The 23,980-nt window shown below is 37.6% G+C and overlaps 1 protein-coding gene across 7 annotated transcripts in view; it reads right to left on the minus strand.

Annotated features, from left to right (window-relative positions):
* SEMA4D (semaphorin 4D) overlaps positions 1 to 23,980 on the minus strand; it is a 70,470-nt gene that overhangs the window by 24,957 nt on the left and 21,533 nt on the right. For 5 of the 7 annotated variants that reach the window (XM_075211135.1, XM_075211136.1, XM_075211130.1 and 2 more), the window contains exons 2-4: positions 5,935 to 6,008; positions 1,654 to 1,928; positions 529 to 674 (exon numbers count right to left, since the gene is read on the minus strand). In XM_075211135.1, the coding sequence (XP_075067236.1) occupies positions 529 to 674; positions 1,654 to 1,738 (231 nt within the window). In that variant the 5' untranslated portion in view covers positions 1,739 to 1,928; positions 5,935 to 6,008. Of the gene's footprint in view, positions 1 to 528; positions 675 to 1,653; positions 1,929 to 5,713; positions 5,856 to 5,934; positions 6,009 to 23,980 lie in introns of those variants that run through there. The other 2 variants (XM_075211134.1, XM_075211133.1) reach the window with 2 other exon arrangements.

Below are 23,980 nucleotides of genomic sequence, written 5' to 3' on the forward strand. Positions count from 1 at the left end.
AAAAAAAAAAAAAAAATCTGTATCTACATTATCACAAAAGTAGGTAGTAGAAGTAGTAGTAGTAGTACAAAATCTGAATATTGTGGGTAAGGTTAGATGTCTTTTGCAAACTTTTACACAAAAAAAAAATAAATAAAAGCAATTTGTAAATGATTAAAATATATTTTCATATAATATAGTAAACCATAAACAATTAGATGTGTCATGTACAACAGTTCTCTGAATTTTTCTTTATCTTCTAAGTTAACAGTAATACCCTATACTTGACCTCATATTTTTATTTTCTGAACAACAGAGGAGTTTCTAATTTGGATGATCATAAATTGCTCCATTTTTCTTTACCGGATGCAAGAAGGGCAGATATTCTATCTTTAATTGGGTACATGGGGCCAATAACTAGCACACAACACACATACAGTAATGTTTTAACCCAAAGTTCCTGTACTTACTGCTAGGTACTTGTAAGTCTTTGTGTCAACAAATTTTGGTATGATAACATTTAGAAAGTAAAAACAAACGAGTACCCACCTCTTGCTGCTTCTCTGAAATATTCAGTGAATTTACGGCAAACAGGACTTCTCGAGCCCCAACGTACAGAACATCCTTGTCCTCACTTAGTAACAACATAGAATAGTTAAACACTCCTTGCACTTGGAAACGCATTAGATTAATTTCTGCAAATTCAAATAAAGAAGACACATTAGTCTTACACCTTAAATAAACTGAAAATGTATTTAAAGTACATATGAAAAGTCAGCCTGACAAAAGGGCATCTGGATGTATTCACATATACACTAAAATGTGCGCAATACAGGTGGATACAGCAAGAGACAAACAGCTGATGATCTGAACTACAGAATGTCACAGAATGTATTGCTCATGTTAACAATGGCAATGCTTAACATGAGCATTACTTTATACTGATGTCACCAGGGAAATGCAAACCCTGCAATGACAAACAAAAAAAAAATAATAAAAGGAGAAGGAAATAAATTGCTATTGTGATGGAAGGCGTCATGCTGTATTTCATCACTGATAGATGGCCGTACCCACAGATAACTAATTTGAATTCTTTCAAACCGTTTCTTGGCATAGGAGATCGCTTACTGGAGAGAGGGGGAGGGGGTGACACGTGTGAGTGAGTGCTATAACACAGACATGTTCAGCTTTTAGAACCATCCCTTAAAAATAATATAATCAAAAAGGTATAGAAAACCACTTAAACTAGAGGAGTGATGCAAATTAATGTATCCTGTTTACTTAAGTTTAAGACCTGATTAGAGGAATACAAGTTCATGTAAAATAAAAACATGAGTTTCTGTGACTACTGTTTACCAAGATAGAACCTCTGTACACTAAATAACGGTACAGATCCCATTAACAATAGAGAATTAGGAGTTTAAAGATAGTTTAGGACTTATCACAAGGAAGAGGAAGAGGTTAAAATGAAATGAAGTATACCAGGAACTTAGAAAACTTGAAAGCTATAATTATGCACAGGAGTTACAAGAACAGCTGTGAGGGCAAGAGTTTACCAATCACAGTAAAAATAATACGTTTAAGAGGTGTCATATCACTGAGAAATCAGAGAAGCAGGCAGCATATAAGTGTGACTCAACTACCAAATAATCCAAGAAGCAAATCGATCTTTACCTGTTTGCTGCCATGTAATCCTCGGCTCTAGAGCGTCAGCCCCCAGTACGAAACACAGGAGTACACACAGAATGTGTATAGCCATCTCACATGCCTTGCTACGTGGAAACAAATCTGCAAATCCAGAAAGCACAGGATACAAGAGTTGTGCTGATACGGAGGTGAAAAACCGATCACAAGGATATATGGCCCATCATGTCCGAGTAGTCTTCTGTGTCAAGGCATAGGCCACGATGTGACTCACATGTGAACACTGTTCTTCTTTTATCCATCATCTGAGAACACAATATAGGAAGTGCAAGTGAGCAGACTTCCTCTATATATCCTCACCCACACAAATACACATATCTTTAAAAAAAAAAAATACTTAAGAGATCTTTATGGTTGGGCAAAAAAATCTTCTAAAAACAAAATCTGGAAACAAATATTGTCAATAAGTTTTCTAATGCAAATAGTGTGTTTAGGTAGGGATATATGCATTACCTGTTAATATAACTGGCCAACATTTTCAGGACATTTGACTACTGGATTTAATTTATATGAATAACCTAGCATGTAATCAATTACCAGCAATTGCCAATTTGCACAAATTGGGCCACTGTTCTGCAAGATATTAATCTCACAAAATGATGTTGCACAGACAAATATACCCATTTAATTTAGGCCTAAAAGGTTTAAATGTGAACTCTAAAATAATATATCTAAAATAAAAAAACACTTGGCATAATGATATATCAACTTAAAGAGAATGGAATTATGGTTTTACATACAATACAGATTAGAAGAGGACCCATTGCCTACACACATTGGGGACATTCATTTTGTAAGCTGGACTAACAGGTAGCTTATCAATTTGCTAAGAATCAATTACTTAATTGAGGCATTACCTAATGTTCATAAAAATGGAGTTGGCCAACAAAATGGACACCTCCACTGTGTGCAAATGACAAACTCTAAAATCACCACCCGTGTCCGGATATGATGCAACTCCCTCAGACTATATTAAAGGACATAATATTTAACGAAGTTGAGAACGGTCACATTTTCTCACACATGTGACCCACCCTATAAAGAAAGTGAGCAACACTCTTACATATCTATATTACACTGAATATGGTAATGCCCTTCTCTCCATCTGCTGTCCAAAAGGTATTTGCTTATATGTCTTACATCTGCTCTCATTAGCAATGATACAGTGCAGCCCTCTCCAGCACTTCATCTAAAAGCATAGTACGAATGAGGAGTCTCAAAAACCCTATTTCTACAGCTATTAATAATGCTTTAACATTAATGGTGATCATAGTTAAGCCTTTCAAGTAAATCCCCCCCCCCCCCACACAATAGCTGATGAAATAGCCTAAAATAGTTGGTTCATTAATTACACCAAGGGCTGCAAGCTTGCAGCAGAGACCAGTAATGCAGACCCTGTAGTGACAGACAGACAGCTGGGAGGACTGTAAGACTTGCCTGCAGACCTAAAACACATCTATTCATTCTGAAACACTTGTTTAGGAAGGATATGGTGATCAAATCTTGATCTACTGACATCACGCTATATAACATACCAAAAAAAAGCTATCCTCATTAAACACACTGACATTTTTCACTCAGGAAACAACCACAGACTTGTATTCAACAGCCAAATTATTCTACCACTCATATGCCAATATCCTCTCCCTAATTTACCTCCTTTTCATTAGTGGTTTGAGGATAAGGAATATAGGTCTATAGGATAAGTCATGTATTAGAATAGCCCTAAACTGGGTGTAGCTTGTAAGACACTGGAGGAAGACTAGTAATGACCAAATTCCTGCAACCCTGGAAATATTCAGTTCCTAATTACCTATTATCTCTGAGGGACCAGCTTGTATGCTGAGAAGACCCCTGCAGCACAATTAGAGGTCAATTTAAGGTTTTAATGTGCTGGATACTGAATAACATGGAACACTCACCCAACAGCTAACAGAAATCTCTAGGTTTGCCTTGTCTGACAATATAGGAAATAAACCTTTAACAAAGATATACAAATGGCAGTGTTCAATAATCTCGAAATAGAGATCTCACTATTAGGAGAACGTCGCCCTGGAATCACAGGAAAAGGATCTGGTGTGATTTCAGAGCAGTGCGGACAAGAGTTTAAGGTATTTCATCCAAGAATTGATTGTGCTACAGGAGAGAAAAAAAGGAAGAGGATTCTAATCACCAGTAGAGGAGAAATAATACTGACCTAAAGGTGCATCCTGAAATCTGTAATACAAACAGGTTCCATCATTTCATTTACGATATCCCCAAGATGTAATTACTGCTCTATAGAGCCACAAGACCTTTTGGGCAAAGCATTTAGAGCTGTGGTGGAAAAGCACCACTTCTATATCACTATTAAGATGATACTGGTGCCCATCATCAGTTTTATACTACACAAAGATTTGCAAGACTTGAACCCATTATTGCAAAGAAGAAAAAAATAAAATAAAAAACAGAAACTGATTATGTGAACATCAAGTGCCCCTGGGACAAATGAGTATGTTATAAATGGGAATTATCTTTTTTCCACACTGTAATATAATTAAGGCAAACAACTTGCTATCAGGAATTCAAAAGAAGGCCTGGGCCTTGTTCCCAGACCTGCCTTGACACGGACAACGGTGAATCTGTTTGTCCATTTGAGTGGGAAAGATTTCTCAGAGGGTTAAACACTGATCAACCATGGTGGGAGTAGGCAGGAAATATAAGTTGAAAAAAAAATTAAGTTGAAAATCTCCCCTACTTACTCAGCTAGTAAGCCAATTCCATATAATTTCTGCTTTAATATCAAATTTTATGGAGTAGCTGACATATGGAGACATTTACATCCTCAGGGTAGAAGACTTTGCCTTCTACTCCAATCCCTCTGGTTCTTACTCACACGTTGAGTATGCACTATTAAACAGACAGCTGTTAAAAGTAAGGCCCTGGAATCCCATTACAAACACAGAACACTATCAGACCACTCACCCCTTGTTACAATAATGCCTCAATCCAGTTTAAGTGGAGTTAGGGATTATGGTTTTCATAAAGGTTATGTACAGGTCCATTCACCTACACCATTTGGACTATCAGCATTAGGCCTTGAGAGTGCATATTAAGTGCCTAAAATTAACAGTGTGTAAGAGGCCTATTCATCGCCAATCGCTGGAGCTTCAATACAAAAAAACGGGGAATGAGAGCAGGAGAAGGAATAGTGGTACGATAATCCACAGTAAAGCACTTAAGGGAACATCTGAAGCAAATATGACATACTGCCCACTAACCCACTGCATCTTTCTGGGAGAGTAACCGGACACTATCAGTAAGAATAAAATATGTTGAGCTCAATCCAGGATAGAATAATTGCTATTGAATGATCCAGTACAAATACATTTTACTTTGGCTACTCTAAACATGAAGAGAATGCATCTCAGCACACGCATATTAAACACTAGCTGGGTGAGATGGTCTTTGTTCTGCATAGCTAAGCAGGTCAACGTCTCACATTTCCCCAGCATCCATTTGGCAGGACGTTTATCATTCTCTTTACTGAACAATTGTACTCCGATACCAACAAGCACGATGAAACAAAGGCTGGCTAAATCTGGGCTGCCATCTCTCATACAGCCTGTTGCTAGGAAACCTTTCAACTCTTAAGCAGTTTGTTGATGCTCATCATTTATTGAACTGCAAGCAGTGAAAGTAAAAATAATTGTATCGCAAACTCCTTTGAATTAAAAAAAAAAAAGAAAATATCATGTGCAGGAACATACCCGTCACACAGCACATTACAACAACATACGTTTTAACGACTGAAAATAAAACCCATTGTACATAAAATAGCATTAAGATTTTACACAGGATACATTTTCCCCTCTTCTTATCATCTTTAATTGAACATGCTTTTTATTCAGCACAGCATCAATAATAAAATAGTAGATAGATAAGTCCAATCAATTTTGTACGTAAGAAGGAAACATTTTTTTTTCTTGTTTAGGACTCCCTAGAACGTTTTGCAGAACGTAAGGTTATTAAAGTACAGATTCTTACCCACCTATGGAGAACCGTCATGGTGTTGGTTATAGAGATACAAATCCATATAGGTTTTCCCACGGGTTTTTAAATGATCCAACAGGAGATCTACAGGTCAGTTGTGGATCTCAAAAGCCGTTTTGGTTACATTTAGCCACCAAATAAACCCACATATAGCAGCCTTTACTCCATGACATTATGTCAATAGATAGTGGCCTATGAGCAGGGAAGCGGACAACCTACTTGTTATTGTCCACATCTCGGTCGTGATGCAGCGATCGGTGCGGCTTTTCCAGTTCTTATCTCACTATTTTGCCCTGCAAGAGGAAAACAATTATACAACTTTTGAATTTACTCTACTTAAAAGGCAAATTTGTCAGGTATGCAATACCACAGATAAAAGGAACATAAAAGTTTAAGTAACATGTCACTGCTTAGGCACAGATTTGTTAAGCATCTGATAGAACTAACATTGCTGTGTTACATGCCTTGGGGAGATGCCAAACAATAATCTCTGCCGGGAGCTAGAGAGTTCAGAGTGGCACAGATACAATACATACCTAAAGGGCCTCTCAAATAGCTTCTGTGCTTAACAACTTGTTTTCTTTGATGTAATCCTTTTATGGGTGGAAACTATTTCAATGTGTTTAGGATAATTGAACCCATTACGTTCAAAGATGTATTTTACATTATAGTAATACAAAAAAAAAAAAAAAAAAAAAAAAGATCTATAGTATTTAAAGTCATTAGTAAAAATAAAATGCAAGTTTGCAATCAGTACAGCTACCCTCGTTCTGATACATTAGAAAGAATGGCAAACTATGCCTCTTACAGACACTTTTTTAAAACAAATAAAATGCCACATTTGACTGGTTAAAAAAAGCAGTGTTCAAATGTTCCCAGACGCAGCAATTCCATAAAATTCTCAAAATGAGTTTAAAGCCACTATCACCCACAAATAGTTTATTACAAAAGTTTACTTGCATAGCTTCAAACTACAAGGTAGTGTGTTACATATAAACAAAGAAAGTCAAAATACAGAAAGTTCTGATTGCTCGAGCACAGAGAGCTCTGTATTATTAAGGAGCCCTGATTAATACCAATGATAGCTTGCACAATCAAGGTCAAAAGAAATACCTGCATTACTGATAGACTCTCATAAAGCAGCACCATTTATGGCTAAACTGTTACATAAACATTTTGAATAGTTGTTTAGTTTAAAAAAAAAGTTTAGTTTCAGTAATCAACTAGTTTTATTCAATAAAAAAGTTGTAAAAGAAACTGTAGGGATCATAATGAAGCACCAACAACCACTTTGAAAAATTTGAAAATTGAACCCCAGGTCATAAAACAGCCGACTGATTTTGCAAAAAGTGGGATATTTCACAACATCCAACGTGCCGACTAGAAAGCTCTCACTGCAATGTCTGCAGAACTGTTTAATAGGTGAAGGGTTGAGCAGACTGAACAGAGACACTTCCTTCTCTTACTTTGGCCAGTAAGTATGTACAAGGTGAGGCGAGGACACTCATTAAATGTAAAGGTGGAACGGCTGTTTCTGAGGTAAACATATTGCACAGAAGCTGAACTTGCTCAGTGCTACATGTGCTCTAGTAAAGGACCTCATATAAGGCACACCGACATATCAACATTTACTGGGAAAACGTTTTCCTTTTCATATTTTGTTGGACAATTATTCTGGACTGAAATTTGAAAAAGACACTGACATTTTCTACTCATAAAATTTAAACTGAAAACTGACCTGGGAAATGTCCCGATTTTTCAAAACTGACAAACTGTTCAATACAATTCCTCTTATTCTGTATACAAGACACCATATGTTCTTATTCTCTTAGCTTGTAAAGGACATTTCTTAGAAAGAAGCGCTTTTAAAAACGCCATAACATGCACAATCGAGCTAAGGGCTATGGACACACTGGCATTTGCAATGCATGTCAAAAAATGCAAATAAAAGGTTTGTTTTTATCTATGAACTTAATCAAATCGTGTCATTATGCCTTAACCCACCAAGTCCTGGAGGCGGGAGTCAGAAGAGGTGATGCTGTGGTCATTGGCAGAGCGGAGGGCGCAGTGAGAAGTATAGGTAGAGATGAGGTATCTACTACCCATTTGCTGTGGGTATGCAAGCATATATATATTAGACCTTCTGACAGCACAGCTATCAAACTGTTTTTGTTTTACAGCATACACTGAAGATGTTGGCCACTCACTCCAAGCCAAGTGTTTTATTAGAGGGCCAAGTTTAGTCCACCCTAGTATAATACGCTTGTAGCACCTCATGTCTACCATGTAAAGGCTAAAAGTTAAAAATTAATTTGTCCTTAATTTAAAATCTGGCTTCTTCATGAAAGGGAGTCACTGTTTCCGTGCCGCACCATAGCAATTCCACTGTCAAAATGCTGCATGTGGAGTTTTGACAGCTGAATTGTTTTGTTGTGACTGGTTAAGAGTTCCCTCGTTCACTTTCATGCTACACTAACTGCGCATACCAGAGAGTACCCTAGTCATTAAATCTCAGCTTCCAAGCCACCCGTCTGACACGGTCCTCTTTCAGCCTCCAGAAGCAGTGTCATTTCTTCCTAATAAAACCATCACCAACTTTTCTTTGACATACCCACTTCTATTCATGTGAATTTAAAATAAGGGGGGGGGTCCCCTTTATCTTGGAAAATCTATTGTACAAGTATTATAACATTTACCCCAATAATAAAACCTACAAGGGTACAGGGACACAAACAGTTACATATTGCCAGAGAAACCATATGTCTGAAAGAATACATACAAAAACACATTCATGGCCCAGTAGGCAAAATTAGGTCAGTTCAGCTGTAGTGGAGTACAGGATTTACATGCTTTGCTCTGTAGCAATTAATCGATTGACAGAGAGACTGCACAGGTTTAATGGATGTTTCTTAGCAACCAATCAGCCTAGAGTAAAAGGCTTTATTGATTGATCCTTGTAAAGTGCACTGTGGGTAATAAGCAACATGACATTCGATGCATTAAAGAAATGCTACTATGCATATTATTGTACATTAGAATAAATGTGAAAACACCCATGAAAAGCACCATATGTTATATGCCAAGAGTAACAGGTTCAAAGAAGGGCCTATAGGGTTACCACAGTGTTACTTCAGTCTTGCACAACCACCGTGTGACAGGTCTGTTTTGTAATGTGGGCATTTTCTCTGCAACAGAAGTAACATAATTACAACACATTTACTTCATGACACGCGACCATACTTCCACAGAGATCCAGATTTACAGCAAGGCTTTCCTTTTATTTTCCAATGTGTGTTGGCCATATGATCGAAACATTTCACAAACACATGGGATGCTGTACTAAATAGGGTCAATGACAGACTGATAGCAATATTATATATTTCACTTACACAAATACATGTCTATAGGCTACTAAATGTGTAATTTATAAAAGTTACAAATATACTGTAGATTGCATGGGCAAGCCATCATTAAAGAATCCACAATTACTGCATTACCACATGTATCCAAGAGGTGTCCTTGTTTTACTATCGCGCCTGTTAGGCCTGGTAGACGGGTGTTTAAACACAACACCTGTCAATAGAGAAAATATTGTACTTCATTCATGCACATGCATTTCGGTGTATATACTACCGGTGCTCCTTGCTTATTTCTATAACAAAATATTACACATGTGTCTCCACCCACATTATATATTCACATATCTATATCCCTTTATATCTCAGGTACTTTCCTATTTCGATGCCGATGGTGAAAGTGTCTCTGGTCCTCTCCAATATACCATTTTCCCAATGCAAACAAGCCCAATGTGTGTGTGTTGTTCTTTATAATGTAGCCAACAGCTTCAGTCCTTTAATTAATAATGTTGCCTTCCTCTTAACCTTCTAAAGTTCATTTGTGTCCTTTTTATAGACTAGAACCAAAAATTGTATCCGAATATTTGTGATGTGGTCTGATCAGTGATTTATACAGCAGTAAGATGCTCATTTTGTATGAATCTGATGATTGATTAGCACTGTGTGTTATTATTCAGTTACTACTACTACAATCTTCTATTTTTTTCTAAATATATTCCCGTCTCAGGTTTCCTCAATTGCATGTCATTTAATGTGCAAGAAACATATTGGATATCTCAGCCTTAAGCTAGGTACACACTACACGGTTTTCGTCCAATAATCGGCTCAATCAGCCAACATACGACCGCTCGTTCAAAAGTCGGGTCAGTGTGTGTAGTGACACGATGGTCGAAAGTCTGCCCAAATGGACGATTGTCACCTCATTTGGTTGGTCGTACCGTTTAATATTTTCGTTCCAATCTCGTTTCCGCTGTGGAGTGTGTATAAACTTCCGACCGATCCACAACAGTGAGTACGAAATTACAGTCATTGCTCACGACAACATAGCTGTAAAAAGTCGCTAACGGGACGTCCGCTCTTTCCTTTATCGTCTAAAACGAGGCTAGTGTGTATGCAATCCATGGACCGAGCGATCGGATCATCGATCGCATGTAAAATCGATCGGCATAAAAAGTTGGTGGAAATTTCTGTAGTGTGTACCCAGCTTTAGAAACAAAACTTTCATTCATATACATGAAACTTCAGCAGGTATTTTTCAGCCCTACGTGTATTATCTTGCTGTAAAGTAATTTAGACAATACTCTTCTGTGTTTTTTAATCCTATATAGCTCAGGGTCAAATGCAAATAGAGATATCTTACTTTAGATGTCCTCTACAAGGTCATTAATAAGGTGTTGAAGGCCCAAAACTAAACTATGTGGTACCCTATTAAAAAGTACCTCAGTCTGTATATGTACATTGGCTAAAAAGTTTCTTTTTCCAGATCAATATAAGTCTTGTGATGAGAAATGGGACACCATAAAAGGAAAATAAGTATAAACATACTGTTTATGTTATACTACAAATATAGTCATAACAGTAAGGGAAAGCAGACACTCAATTCTAAAATATACTGTCTAGCAAAGTGGCAAAGACTACCAGGCAGAAAACGTGTAAGGGACTCTCCCACAATCTCCCCCTGGAATTCTGTAAAGGAAGTCTCACATGAAGGATGTGTTTTGAACATGGTTATACAATAAGTTACGTGGCATGTTGAACACTATTTGTGAGAAACTGCGTGTGAATAATAAAAAAAAAATTCTTATAAATAATAAAGACATCAGTAAAAAGGGTCAATAAACAGTGGGTCTGACAACTCTGAAAATGCAGTTTTGTTTCCCCCCTTTGTGACTATTAAGCCTTTTTTTGAGGTTCTGGAAGTAATATTGCAGGTTTTGTTTATTAAATGTACTGCTTGCATTGTTTGTATTTATTTATTTTTGTCATTTTGTTGTATGTTCCAATCCTCTATGTATGGCGCAGCAGAACCCTTGTGGCGCCTTGTAAATAAAAGATAAGAAGAAGAAGGTAGGAGCTTGTGCTCGGAGTAGCAGCAACAATTGTCCTTATTTGTGCTTTTATTTTATTGCAGGAAAAAAAGTTGCAATCAAAATGAAGCATCACATATGAACTTTAGGAATTTTTTTTCTCTCCCGTTTAATGAAAAGTACAAATTCTTGTGTGGGACACACGTCAGTTTCCTGGTAGAATTATGCCAATACACACATTTTGGCAGATAACAGTATTTATAAATGCCCTTCCTGATAATATGTAAACTACGGGGGTTTTCAGTCACTTGATATTTGGGTGAAAACTGATCTTTACATTTAATAAAATCTCTGAAGACTGCATTGCCCTGAAACACATTAAACTTTTACTTCCCTGTACTACAAATAGTAGTACAGTGGCTCCCTACCTTTATGGTGTTGTGACCTTTGCTTTCACAGAGGTAACAATTTTTTGTGACATACAATTGGTAAAATATTGTAATAAATAAAACCAAAATTGTGATTATTAAGCATCAATGCATTTACTGGGAGTATATTAATACTGTATATTATCCCCAGTGCAAATATTCAACTTATTTTAACCAATCCAGCAGAGTATCATGGCACATGACTAAGTCCCGAGTGTCATAAGGCATCAAGTACCACAGAGGACATTACCACCAGAGAAGACAAACTGAAAACTATCACTGCTGCAGAACCAACCTATCATAGGTTATTTTCTGTTGCTAAATGTATCATTAATCAAGTCATTTCATAGCAAACATGAATCAGAACACATGCATTATAATCTGTAATTTTAGCAACGGCCTTTCCAGGTCAGAGAACAGAGGTACATGAATCCCCTTCTGTTCACTGTTGTACTTATCAGAGATAATGTCATGCAATGCATCATAATGTAACACTAATGTATTGGCATTGATGGGAGCAATACTGAGCAGTAGTACAGTAAAGTAGGGGTTAATACCCCCTGCCAGTGACAGAGAAGAGTGCGCTGAGCCCTCCTACCTTATCAGCGAGTGTCCCGCAAGCCAATCAGAGCAGTTGGAGCTATGGAGAGCTTGAGTTGTGGGGATTCACAAACTAAACTGCAATATGATAGGAGCACACAAGCAGCGCAGGGGAGGAGAGAAGCAGACGGGAGACCGTAGCAGAGTACGAGAAAAATAACACAGTAGATTGAACAGAAGTATACACACTGAAACAGAGAAGTTAGAAGAGAAGGGAACGGATTGAAGAGACTATTAAAAGGAGAAACGGGGTCACTGAAACATAAGATTTGACAGAGAGATAAAAGCTTGTCAGTAAATTATAAATTGTCAATTTTGGTCCGAATGATAAAGGTTTAGTGAAGAAATAGTAGTTGGTGATTAATTGCCTATCATTCTAGTCAGGAAGTTATGTGTTTGGAGATAACCTGTCAGTGAGTGATATATTGTTAGTTTAAATCACATTAGAAGTAACGATTATTTATTTACCAAGTAGAGTGATAACCGGTTACTCGTGAAGCTTAGCATACATACAAAATAGAGACTATAGGTTGGTTTATTTAGTAGTGGAAGCAGAGTCTGTCAGATAGGCTATTACCAGAGCATTTGTTTTGTACTCAAAATGAAGGAGGGAAGGTAGACATCAGGGCAAGGAAAGAAAGCCAGGTTAGGGTAGGGAGGTCAATGCGACCAGCTTGAGGGTATCTACAGCCAGCGTTGTAACAGCGCACCATGTTTGATGCACTACAGTCCACACGTATAAGCCCTGGTAGGTGAAGGTAGGACAATTTACACTCGCATAAAGGATACAGACTCACACACAGATTGAATTCCCAACAGGATAAGAGATATCGCCACCTGCGGTACTTTAGCTCAAGTTAGGAAGCGGCACTAGCGGGCAGAGTGACCATTAGCCCTTGTACTTCTTGGGGGCCCAAAGTCCTGAACTATTCGTAACAGTGAATTGGATAGATAGTAAAATAGACATTTGTTATTTCAGAGTTATCTTTTAAAGTAATTGTACATATTAGAAGAAGTATTTCTTTTGTGAATTCTGTCCAATCTTCCACCCTTTTTCTGCCCTTGTCAACCCTTTTAAAAGTGTCCGGTTTATTACTGGATTCTCATATTAGCTGGGGTGCACCTCTCTCTAGGTCGTAGTCTATAAAAATTGCAGACGAGTTGGTCTCTAACTGAACACAAGCAACCAAGCACTGGGGGCCACCACTCTCAGAAACCACAGGGCAATGCCTAACAAATCCCATAATTTTCTTTACAAGCAAGGAACTGTCTACATGGAGATTTGACCCAGCCAGATCTAAAGTTTTTACGCTTTGTTTAACAGGCTGAGCGTATTAATATAATATTACAGTATTTGTTAGCAGAAGGAGACGACAGGCTCTGTTTCACCACACTGCATGTGATGTAACGGTTCAGTACTTAGCTCAATATGGTTAACAAGGAGTCAGACATATCTGGAGGCAAGGTGAAAGCAGTAGAAACCAGTCTATGTCTGCAAGCTAGAAATCATTAAAAATATTTACAAGCACACATGTACAGATATGCACAAGGTCACATAAAAACTATGTAGATTGGAACATTGAAACATAATCGGTCAGATAATGCATCCAGAAAGCTGCACTGCTATATACTGCAAATAGCTTGTCACATTGGGTGGTATAAAGATTACCAGGAAAACACCCTTGATTATGAACAGACAACGCTAAAATATCATCTTTACTAAGGCATCCTTAAAAATTACTCAAAAAGGTGACCAACTTCAGCAATAGACTATTAACAAGCATCAAATTAGACCAACACTGCTGTCTGCAGCACTCCAGATCTATAGCTTAAAAGAACAAAAAAAATAAAATTAATTAGGCGAGCTCATACATTTGTATGCAGTGGTACCAAGGGTAAAAAAAATTAGATTTGTAACTTTTCACTAGAATGAAAGAGAATAGAATGAGGTGATAAAAGTGATTTTATATTCAGCATATTTAATGGATCACTTTTCCTCCTGTCAAACGTCACTGCATCTGAACATGCCACAATAAAATTTGGTAAAAAATAAAACTTGCTAGTTCTATCAAAATGGTGTTGTAGATCTTGTAAGACAGATTATTGATATAGAGTGGGAGTGCTACCTAGGCGAATGGAGGAGTTGGTATATCAGATGTAGTTCTGGCCAATAGTGGGTTGACTTTGAACATAGGGTTCTCTAACTCAATAAGTATTTATTAGATAGGGGACTCATTGTTTGCATCACGGCAGCAACAAATGTAAATGTATGAATTGAGCAGCAAATTTAGTTTGTTAAATCCAGGTGTCCACTGCATCTTAGACCATAGATGGTCAGAAATAACAACCCAAAATATCAGATGAAACATTTAAAACCCAACCAATGCTACTGCACTACCACATAGTAAACGGTGGAAATGTAGTGGCTCCCTCCCTGGAGACCCAGGAGCTTCTCCACACATCCATTTCTCCTTCAACAGCCCTGGCTGGGGAGGGTGTGAATGGGAGAACCAATTGAGAGATTGTGGCGTGTTATTGGTCCTTCCACCAGTGTCATTTAAAAAGTGGTTAACAAGTTTAATTTGCCGGTTCTGAGGCTTCGATTGTGGGGAGTCACTGCTCTCCTACCTTTAATTAGGCGGTAGTGCAGCTTTAAGCAACACCACTAAATTCTAGACATACATTCAGTACTATAGACCTAGACCATACAAATAACTATGCTACCTACACATTAAATGGGGGGGAAAATTGAGCGAGAAAACAGACATAGTAAATACTAGTTGATAGAAAGTACAGTAGCAGCACACAAGATTGTGGCCACAAATGCGAAAAAAATACTGTGATGCATGTTTTATTTTTATGCAACATAGTATTAACATTGTACAAATCATTATATACATCAACAACATTCAATATAGGATACAGTTTTGTGTACCTCACTAAGGACACAAGAAAAGATTGTTCAATCATTAATAAAAGAGGAATAATAATAATAATAATAATAATAATAAATAATAATAATAAATAATACTGGTGAGCTTAAATTGTAGAAATATTTGTGGTTACTGAGAAGATTTGTCTAAAACGTTTCATACCAATGTCCATAAGGAGAACAATGGGTCCTGAACGGAAGAGGGTTCTTTACTATAAGGGTGGTTTTGATACATACATACGTACGTACATACATACATACACAGTGGTTGAAGTGGGATGTATACAGCGGTATATCAGACACTTCTCTTACTGCCTTCATTGTAGAAAATCACTGTCATATTCTATTCACTTCCATTCCCATTACATTTTCCATACCGCCACTTCTAAATTTCCTCTTGGACCACTGCGTGCGTATATAAGCACACATGCATGCATCTGGGCAGATTAATTTATATTTGAAATATGGAAGTATTTACTCCTTCAGTGTTTGATATTCTCAAAAGTCAGCAATTTAAAGGGAACTCTAGAGATAAATAGGAAATTGCAATTATGTTTATGAAGAAACCTGCAAGAAATAATTAACATGTCAGGAAAGAAGATTCATTTCAATGCAAACATGCTTTGCACAATCATGCTCTAAACACAGCAACTGCAGGTTATGCTGTTGTACCATTTCCTTTCAACACATTCATAATGCTGAAAACACCAAACACAAAACAGAAATGTTACCACCTCTGAAGTCAATAAATAACTCACTAGCATTATAGTAACAGCAGTTTACAGCCTATTACAAAAACTGGATGCAACAGGAAGTTCATTCACATACACTGTGAAAAAGATCCCTGTCCCAAAGAGATTACAATCTATTTAGGAAGCTGTAGACCCTATACAGACAGATGGGTAGTAAAAGTGCTCAAACCAAAGAGTGTTATGGCTGCATAAATATGGTTCTTGTGAGAAGTCAGTGTTTTTTTCAGTCTGAGCTAAATCAGTTATTACAGGGACACAGATGTGAGAAGTACACATTGGGCCTGATTCATTAAGGAAAGTAAAGCAAACACATCAAAGCAACATGGTTTTGCCAAGGTGCAAAGTTACTAATTTGTTTTTGAGGGGGAGGTTAATTTAAAATGTGATGGCAGATATAAAAGTTGGGATAGGGCATGTCCTAGATAACCTTTACATTTCAGTGTATTAATAAGCTATCAAGTATTTGTGTGCTACATGAAAAAAAAAAAAAAAACAGACAGTATTTAACTTCTGTGCAAAATAGAAAACTAATTTGCACCCCTTGCATTGTAACATGGTTTTATCCAGGAGAACACTTTGCTCATTTTTTGCCTTACTTTCCTTAATGAATCAGGCCCATTGTATTTATACAGTCTGCTGGTTTGACTAGTCATTGGCTGTATTTCCTGCAGGTCATTTCTTCACCATAAGGATCAATGATCAATATCTTGTCATGTTAAAACTAAATAGATCATGGATGCATATAAGCTCCCATATTCAAGCAGCTAACAGGTAAAATATATTCAGTTATGGTTGGGCTTTGTAATCGTGCTAGAAATCTAGAACCTGTACATGCTAATGTTTTCACAACTGCATGAGAGGTAAACTTTAACATTAGTAGTAAAGCCTGAATGAAAGTCTAATCGCAATGCAAATTACTAGAAATACTATGCTTGAGACACATACAACTGTGCCGCTCCCTCGGTCATAAATTTCTTATCTACTTCTTATTTTAGCTGATGGTGCGGCAGAGGTTCCTGTAACACTCAGCTCATGGAATCATTCAATAGGTGTGCTGAAAGCTGGTAGTAGAGGTCACCAGTGTTTGGTATGTTCACACTCAATCTTCAGCAGGGTACAGACCAATGTAATCTTACTTAAAATGCAACTTCTGTAACAATATCACCATCGATTGAAAGTCCAAATGATCATGCAGATTCATTTGTACACACCTACACAATTTAACTTCAGATCTGTGATCTTCATCGCTTAAAACAATCTGCAGAAAAGATGGTGACTTTGCGCACTCTACAGAGATCTGCCTACACTGCTGGTTGCAAGTGTGTACACACTTCCACATTTGCCCGCAATCGTTCCATCATTAATAATAATTTTTAATGGAAATATATTATATTGGTGAGAATCCCAGCCTTTAAAAAAAAGTTTACAGATTGAGGGGGGAGGGGGGGGGGTTAAAGTGCAGGCAAAGTTCCATTAGATCCTCACGGAATGCTCTGTATCTAAAGTATTGCTAAGTTTTGCTCACAGCTCAGAGGTGCTTGATGTATTAAGTAATATCCGGAAACAGGCATATTGTGCAAGGCTCCTATGGGACCTCTCGCTGAATTGAATTACCCCTTAATATAATCCAGAGCAGAGGTATTTATCTGAAAAGCACACGCTTCCTCCTGTGCCCCCCCAGGAACATCTCGATACAACAGCTAGAACATAATCAAAAATGATTATTGAATTTTGGCTCTAAATACATATAAGTGCCAGCGTGTATTACAGACAAAATGTTGTGTGTATATATTATACCACAGTTTCTCAACCTTTTAAAAGATGTTTGCTTATTCCAATACCACTAATTCACAAACTTTTTTGAACTCAGGGCAGCATTGGTAAGGTAGAGCAAATTTGAAGAGGCCACAATAAAACAAATTTGAATACACATGTGAAATACGTAGAAGAAATACTAGGAAGAAGCTGCGGAATTAGTGGCGCTATATAAATAAATGGTGATGATGATGATGATGACCTTCAATTATGCCATAACTTTCAACAAGTGTGTCCACTGCCAGTACCACTACATTATCTGCACAATTATCCCATAGCTCCTGTACAATGTGGAACAAATACAAGGAGACTTGGGACAGAAATACTATAATAGCAGTTTCCCGCAGGCTACAAAAAACGTCTTTGTGGGCATCATGTTGTACACTACTGCCACAATCAGAGTTCAAGCCACTGTGTATTTAAATCTTACAAATGCCCCTTCTAATCAGTATTGTAGAGATTTTATAATTCAGTAAAACAGGGGGGTATTGGTTGAGGACCCTGTTAGATAATATAGAACACAAGTTATCATCATCTGATTTGTCAGAGAACAGATCTGACACTAAGTCACTATCAGCTTTTAAATGTCAGGCCAATCTGTACTGTAAATTTACAATACACTTGAATCATAAAAAGCAGATAACGGAAACACACATTAGCTTCCTAGTACTGAAACAAACAAACATACTTGCTAAAGCTGGGTACACACTACACAGTTTTCATCCAATAATCGGCTCAATCAGCCGACATACGACCGCTCGTTCAAAAGTTGGGTCAGTGTGTACAGTGACACGATGGTCGAAAGTCTGCCCAAATGGACGATTGTCGCCTCATTTGGTTGGTCGTACCGTTTAATATTTTCATTCCAATCTCGTTTCCGCTGTGTAGTGTGTATAAACTTCCGACCGATCCACAACAGTGAGTATGAAATTACACTCATTGCTCACAACAACATGGCTGTAAAAAGTCGCTAAAGGGACGTCCGCTCTTCCCTTTATCGTCCTAAACAAGGCTAGTGTGTATGCAGTCCATGGACCGAGCGATCGGACTATCGGTCGCATGTAAAATCGCACGGCATAAAAAGTTGGTCGAAATTTCTGTAGTGTGTACCCAGCTTTAGACACTTTGAATTACTTTTTTTTATTCGCAACAAATTTTAAGTTCAAAACATTTCATACGCTATGTAATCGTTACATACGAGCTAGGTCAAGAAAGGCGTTTCAGGTCAGTGTCCACCCAAGAAGATCTTGAGATTTCTTGCTGCCCCATGGTACCTTATCGGTATGCAGGACAATAGCTTAGCGCATTCTGAACAAACTCATTCTGATACCTCATCTATAGTGGAGCCACAGGCAACACAAGACAGCAGATGTATCTAAATAGATATATAGTAAGTCAAAATACATTTTAAATGTTATGGTTTTTAAGGAGCTGCAGGTTGTAAAAATGTACAGGCCAAATTCCTGAAAAAAAAAAAAAGCTCCAGCAGACAATTTAAATAAATTGCAGTTACACTAATTGTACAATTAACATGTAAAGTTTTATATGTCCTCTTATAGCTAAGTGGACGTTTATAAATCTTAAAGTGCTGAAATGCTGTGTGGACATTTTATAAAGACAGCAGCCCCACTAGACGCCATTGTCGGATGCAGACTGGATAATGGCACTTGATAGCTGAGCACAGCACAGAAATGAATGCTGTATTAAGTCAATGTTGAAGCAGTCATGTCATCAATAGATTCCCCCCCCCACCCCAAGCTAAAGAGGAAGTGCCATGGAAGGACCTTGTCCCACGCTCCGTCCAGTACTAGCTATACTAGTACAGACACACAGGACATTAAGGCACCACATACTGAGTGAGAGGATCCAATAGCGTGACACAAGGCATCTTCATCAAGTCTACATGAGCCACACTGTACTTCTCAAATAAACATGCCCCATCTATATATGTATTACACTAGGGGAAAAAGTGTGACACGCTTTACTTCTTTTAATACCAGTAATGCAACACAAACTAAGCACACAAGATCATAATCCAAGTCATGGCTTTTTCCATCCTAATTAGCCTGTCAGTATGGGTGCTTAACAGGTGACCTATGCGATAAGAAAGAGCAACAGATTCCATGTGAAAAGTACAACAGAATTGGAGGATAAACACACGCATTGAACAATGTCTTCAGTACTGTAAAACACACATCCTAATGCACATATTACTGGAAAAACAGGAATGTATAAATGGGAACATGCTTTGTCACCGTTTCAAATTTACTGGCTGTTCATTCACGCAAGCACATCAAGTATTGCACATAGCAAGTCTTTTCCTGGAACCAATTTTCAGGCTTGACAGAGCAGTAAGAACTCTGCAGCCATGAAGTTGAGCAATCACAACAGAGCCTGCCAGTGACATTTCTCTGTGCCCGCATTTACCTTTAAATCTTGTTCTGGCACGCCAAATGTCTACAGCCCTCTTTATTATATTGCAGCCATTATAAGTCATGTACAGGCATCACACACAGGCTGATGGATTCAAAAGCTATAACAAAGCTTTCTCCCTGCTTTTGCTCTATTAACCCTGGTAACGGCTATTAAAAAAAAAGGTTCCAAAGCCAAACATGATGTATAGTCTAGGGGGAGTGGGCATTTTAATCAGAATGATCAACATAAAAAAGGTGCCAAAATTATTTTGCAGTTTGTCACTAAATATTCTGTCTATTGCTACAAAAAAACAAACAAACAAACCTGTCTAGATTAAAAAACAAAATTAATTGCTATGGGGCAAAATTTGTGAGTGGAAAGTGTATTGCTGGTAAATTGAAATCCAATGACAACCTTTAATAACTTATTTGCATTACACAAGCCTCATGATGTGAGCAGTACCACCCATATTACATTAAATAATCCTTTGACCTGGTAAGGTTTTAGGTCAGCAGTGACTGAAAATATAAAGACTTGCTTAGGTGGCATCATTATTGCTGTGATTTGGTGCAGTCTGCATCATCAGGTGTCCACATAAAGCAACCATCATGTGTTATTTACTGTCAGACCGGACAAGGCTTTCAGTTACAATGTTTCCTTAACTTTGAATAAGCTTTCGCTTTAAGTCCAAGTTTCCCTTCCTGTTTTAGTTATATACTCCTACTTTACTAATCATAACAGCTCACAAAACATCTTTAGATTCTTTAATTTTATCTGAACTGAGAACTGCAGTCTCGGTTTTCACTAACAATATTAACATACAGAGCACATTATATAACCTTGTGGATACAATTGGAAGCAAGTGACTCACATTAGCCCTTTCTTGTGAGTGAGAGAATGAAGGTAAAACACATATGACCCAGAGTCAAACAGAAAATAAAATACAATAGGTATAAGTTATCCAAAAGAAGATATGAGGTTACACTAGTTGCATAAAAATAAATTAAACAATATTTAAAAACAAACAAGCATGGAAATGTTGATTGTTTAACAAATAAAATGTGTTAAATTATTCTGATCATTCTGTAGATAATCATTGAGCATTCATACATGGGCTTTTTTCTTTACCTTTAAATAGCAAGTTAATTATCTTTATAGCATCTCATTTTTTTTAGGTGTCCTCTTTCAAATCATTAACTACCATTCAAAGTCTCTCTGGAGGGCAGACAAACATGACTGTCAATCACATGCACAGACTCTCCGCAAACATGTGAATGCAAAGGGGGAGAAGTAGGGATAGGATTTGACAGCGCAGATTGAGCTCAGAGGGGCGTTCCAAATAATTTTTAACACCACCATTTATCATCACTTTAAGCAAAGGAATTTTTAAATTTAAAATAAAAAAGGTACCGTTAACCATGCATTTTTTTTTCCGCACTGAAGACTGAGCAGTTGCTTAAAAGCTTGAATCCCACGTTTTGGTTTTTTCTAAACAGCTATTTTTGTAACTACCTTTGCAATACAAAATAACAAGCAGACAGTCTTTTCCAGGATGTCCTCCCATAATTTAGTCACTCCTTTTCAAAATCACTCTGTGGAGGAGACTGATATGGCTACAACAGCAAGAATGGGTCTCTGATGAAAGCATGTGGTTTCAACTTTGAAAGTTCCTTAACGAGCAGTGCAATGTGGAATCAGAGCCGGTTAGTCACATAACCCCTCTGTTGACACATGATGGCAGGGGAAAAAAACGGGAGGGGGGGGGGGGGGTGCTATTGTGCTATTAACTTTTACTTATAAAGCACAAACATATTATGCAACTTTGTAGACTGAAGGGGATTACAGTACAAACAAATGACATAGAATGACACTGCTGCCTCTCAGCACTAGGGCCATCAGTTGGATTCTGACCAGGGTCCTATCTGTGTGGAGTTTGTATGTTCTCCCTATGTTTTCGCAGGGTTACTTCTGGGTGCTCTGGTTTACTCTCAGTACAAAAACACACCGTTACTTGGTGCTAACAAAAATGGACACTAGTGTGTGTGTATCTATGTGACAGGGAATTTAGACTGTGGCCACATAGAGAATAGTAATTACAGTGTATTTTGTATTATCTTATGTCATAAATGTTAATAGATGCATAAATATATACACACACATATATACATACACACTGTATAATTGGTTCAAGTGATGAAAGACATATAGACCCTCATTATTTAATAGTCTGTAGGTGATTATTAGCGTTGTTTTCTTGCTTTCCATGGTTTTTAGACTGTAAGCTTCAATGGGGCAGGGACTGATGTTAATGACTACAGATTCTCTGTACAGCACTGCGCAATATGGTGGGGCTATACAAACTATAACTAATATTTAAAGTGTGGGATACTGATTGATACACATGATAACGGAACAAAAATTGTAGCCGTTGGTGGGAATGTATAAATAACAGCGTTACATTTGATTCCTGCTAAGAGAGTGTTTCTCTGCTCACTACATATGTAATGTGACTGGTTGCCATGGAAATCACATGACACTTAGCAAACTGTAAATCGTTAATAGCAGCTTCACTAAAAACACCAAATGGAAAAAAGTTTTTCTTACATATAACCTGAGTGTTTAATGTTGAACAGAACACCCATCATTTCTCATGGGATGGAATCTTAACAGTTTACAAAAATGTAAGTAGTGTGGGGTTTCTAGCTGCCCATTTTCCTCTGTGTGATTATATTATTATTATCATCATCATCATCAACAACAACAACAACAACAACAACAACAACAACAACAACAACAACAACAACAACAACAACAACAACAACAACAACAACAACAACAACAACAACAACAACAACAACAACAACAACAACAACAACAACAACAACAACAACAACAACAACAACAACAAGCCTGTTAAAAAGGAACAAAAATACATCTAGAACCATATTGAGAGAATATAAAACCTAATACATGTAAATTGACAAGGAGACGACAAACCCGCCACCCCAGGTTCAGCATACATGTCACACAGATGTTAGGAACAGAATAAACTTGCAGCTATGCAATGATTTTTCTGATCAAACGTCTCACATCATCATCATTTATATAGTGCCCCTAATTCCGCAGCGCTGTACAGAGAACTCACTCACATCAGTCCCTGCCACATTGGAGCTTACAGTCTAAATTCCCCAATATGGACACACAGACACAAATAGTAGGGTCAATTTTGATAGCAGCCAATTAACCTACCAGTATGTTTTTGGAGTGTGGGAGGAAACCGGAGCACCCGGAGGAAACCCACGAAAACACGAGGAGAACATACAAACTCCTCACAGATAAGGCCATGGTCGGGAATCGAACTCATGACCCCAGTGCTGTGAGGCAGAAGTGCTAACCACTAGGCCACTGTGCTACCATCACAGCAATCCTCTATTAGCCATGAGGTGTTAATAAGCGCACACAAACAAACATACATGTTACACATTTCTAAGCATAGCAACACACACGCATGAATTACCATACACAAGACATAAGCAGTAGTTTAAATATACCATAGTTCTGGCTGGAAAAGAATCAGTTAAGATAAAAAGAATACTCTAGGCTGCAGATTATTTTTATGACATACGCTATCTATTCTGCAGCTTCAAGGACATACTATGCACAAGACAGGCTCACACACAATTTGCTTCCTACCTCCATTGGATTATGTAATACACTGTACTATAAATTGGATTGCTTCAAGAGGTATATACAGCAGTCAGACAAACTGACAGACAACGCCCAAGCTAGTTCCCAATAGAGGAACCGTAATAACTGATATGGCTGTTTGGCTCCTGGGATTTAATACTTGCATTACGAAGGAAGTTATATCATTAAATAAATTAAATTACAGGGCAATGTATTTTGAGCATGCAGGGTGAATTCAATTACACTTAGGCTA

Source organism: Mixophyes fleayi, chromosome 1, assembly GCF_038048845.1.
Source record: "Mixophyes fleayi isolate aMixFle1 chromosome 1, aMixFle1.hap1, whole genome shotgun sequence".
NCBI classification, from domain to species: domain Eukaryota; kingdom Metazoa; phylum Chordata; class Amphibia; order Anura; family Limnodynastidae; genus Mixophyes; species Mixophyes fleayi.